We start from the raw sequence: 2,796 nt of genomic DNA, 5'->3' as shown, positions 1-2,796 counted from the left end.
AACAATGTTAAGGAATGCATTTTTTTGTTTTTTTATATTTGTTCACCCTTTTCTGCCTCCTATTTTAAGGGTTAGCTCTCACCTTTGTAAACAAGTACATGTTCAATATAAAAAGTTTTATTTCTGTTGTTTCCTTGCAGCCACAGTACACCGGACCACCCTCCTGTACCTCCCCTGTGTGGCAGCCTGTCTCTCAAAAGTAAGATTCATTGACAGATATTCTCCCAAAAAAGGATGAGGAATGCATCGATTTGTTTTTTTACATTTGTTCACCCTTTCTTGCCTCCTATTTTAAGGGTTTGCTCTCACCTTTGTGAACAAGTAAATGTAAAAAAAAAAAAAATCTTTCTGTTGTTTCCTTGCTGCCCCAAACACCACCTGTGCAATGTCGCTGTTCCTACCCCCCCCCCCCCCCCCCAGAAAAGTGCTACATGCGCATTCTCAGCTTTTTTTTTCTGATTCGAAGGTGCAGTGAAACAGCAGGATCCAGTTTGACGGTGCTAGTGACACATCTTGAAACGCACTGTTTGCTGCTTATCGATGCATTTTCTTCCAGTTATTGTTAAATTTTTCATGCATAAATAAATAAAGTTATTTTAAGTTATTGTTAACGTTATTTATTTATAAAGTAATTTGTTCTGAACACTTGTTTTGTATTATTTTTATTTGTTTCAATAAAGCATCCATGCAAAGAAATTACGAGATATCATTGAACTCACATTCCACCAGATGAACAATATGATAACAAACATATAGCCAATAGAAATGAAATATAAAACTCATTAAACGAAGAACAGAGGATAAAATCAAGAAAGGGAAGAAAGGGAAAAAGGGATCATCATATGAAGCTCACATGGGTAACTACTGGTGTGTAATTCAAAATATTGCTGCAATGTTAACCAAAACATTGTGATTCCACATCTGGAAATGGCTCATCCACATTGTATTATCTTTGTGATGAATTACATATCAGTTCTGGTTTACATGGAGCTATGCATATACAACGCTGGCAGGTTCCCCATTCCAGGATGGAGGATTTGTGTCTGTTTTTAACTTACAGCTAACAGCAATGTGGGACTTGTTGTCCATGATTGTATCCATTAGAATCATTGCTGCAGGTCCTATAATGAGGTTGGCAGAAATCAAGTACTGGCCAAAATGTCTCCCTCCTTGAATGAGTAACTTGACAGCTCTGCATATATGCCTAGTGGTAACTCATATAAGTGGTACGTGGCTACAAAGGCTGACGAGGTGTGGAAAAGAATTCCTGGATGACCTGCCGGCGCACAGCATTTCCCCTGCTTACATCCGATCCTCTGTCCAAGGGGGTTATGTCCACTTCTGGAGGGACTACAATCTCGATGTCGAGGTGATGGTTCAGTGCGATGTTATGAAGCATGCAGCATACAAGCACTATAACAGCAACCTTTTCTGGGGAATATTGCAGGGATCCACCAGAAATGTGCAAGCAGCGAAACCTGCTCTTCAGTACCCCAAAAGTACGCTCAATTGTACATCTAGTTGAGATGTGTGCCTCGTTGTACTGCTTCTCAGCATCCGACCGAGGCATTGCGAGCAGGGTCAGTAGCCATGTTTTAGATCCATATCTGGCATCCCCTGCAAGAACACAACAATACATTGCTATCAGCACATAATAGTTTCTGGACAAATGGGCAGATTACTAGCCTCCCCTCCCCTTACTTACTAGTGCCCTGCTGGTCTTGTGACCTTTTCTGCCTTCAGGCCAGGAAAGAGGGGGCTCTTTCCTGTCCTGAAGGCGGAAGAGGTCAGTAGATCTAGCAATAATGGCCATAGCAATAGTATGCCAAATACAGCCCTGTATCTGTACATAAAATGGAAAACACCAAGAAGCAACCCATTTCCAATTTGCCCCTCTGCAAACTTTTTTCCCAGCGCACTGTTCAACAAGATGTAGGAGTCATGGCAGCTCCCTGGATAACGTGTCACAACATCCAGGATCCTAAGGTTTGCATCGCACACCGCTTGCACATTCAGCAAGTACCCCATCTTGCGGTTACGGTACTGCAGTTCTTGATCCGCAGGCGGGGTGAAAGCAACATGTGTGCAGTCAATAGCTCCCAGGACATTGGGCATGCCAGCAATCTTGTAGAAGTCCTGCTTGATCCTCCTCCACTCCTCTTCCCCTGTGGGAAAAGCAATGTGCTTCCAAACACATTTTTTCAGGGCGAGCAGAACCTGAAACATAGAGCAAAGGTGGGTATTTGGTCATGCAGTTTTTATACAGTAGAGATCAGAGAAGGGGGTGTAACAAAGGTGGAGGAGGGCAGAGACGTGGTGGAGCACAGACATGGGGAGAAGGTTTTGTGAAATAGAGTAGTACCTGGGCTAGATGTCCTGAAACAGTAGCCTGGTCCACACCGCTGTTACCCCCTAAAACATGCTGGAATGTCCCTGTGGCAAAGAACTGCAGAACAGTCAGCAGCTTTAGCAGGCCAGGTACTGCATGAGATCTAGCAGTGGTTGTGTCGATATCATCTCTTATTTCCTGGTACAGCTCATATATAGCTGTTCCCGGATAAGCGGTAGTCATCTACAATCTTCCTGTCTGACATGTGTTCCAGAACCAGCCGTGGACGAAACACACGTGGGCGGGGGAGCCGGCGAGGGCGAACGTGGGCAGGGTCCTCATGAATGGGTTGCCTTGGCTCCTGTCCCTGCCTGGCAGCAACGTGGGCATATAGCATATCAGGAATAATGTCCAACTGTGCCAGGAAAAATCCACCATCCATTACCTTGTTGTAGCAATTCACGAGC

The 2,796-nt window shown here is 44.2% G+C and overlaps 1 protein-coding gene across 1 annotated transcript; it reads right to left on the bottom strand.

The window, feature by feature from the left end:
* Positions 1-1,234: 1,234 nt before the first annotated feature.
* On the bottom strand, positions 1,235-2,572 carry LOC115476814 (putative nuclease HARBI1). Its single transcript, XM_030213389.1, has 3 exons — positions 2,363-2,572; positions 1,920-2,217; positions 1,235-1,617 (listed from the first exon to the last, which is right to left on the bottom strand). The coding sequence occupies exons 1-3, from the start codon at positions 2,570-2,572 to the stop codon at positions 1,235-1,237; spliced, it is 891 nt and encodes a 296-aa protein (XP_030069249.1).
* Positions 2,573-2,796: the final 224 nt, after the last annotated feature.

This window comes from Microcaecilia unicolor, chromosome 8, assembly GCF_901765095.1.
Source record: "Microcaecilia unicolor chromosome 8, aMicUni1.1, whole genome shotgun sequence".
NCBI classification, from domain to species: Eukaryota; Metazoa; Chordata; class Amphibia; order Gymnophiona; family Siphonopidae; genus Microcaecilia; species Microcaecilia unicolor.
The sequence above is the reverse complement of the archived record's forward strand: the minus strand, read 5'-3'. Positions and strand labels throughout refer to the sequence as shown.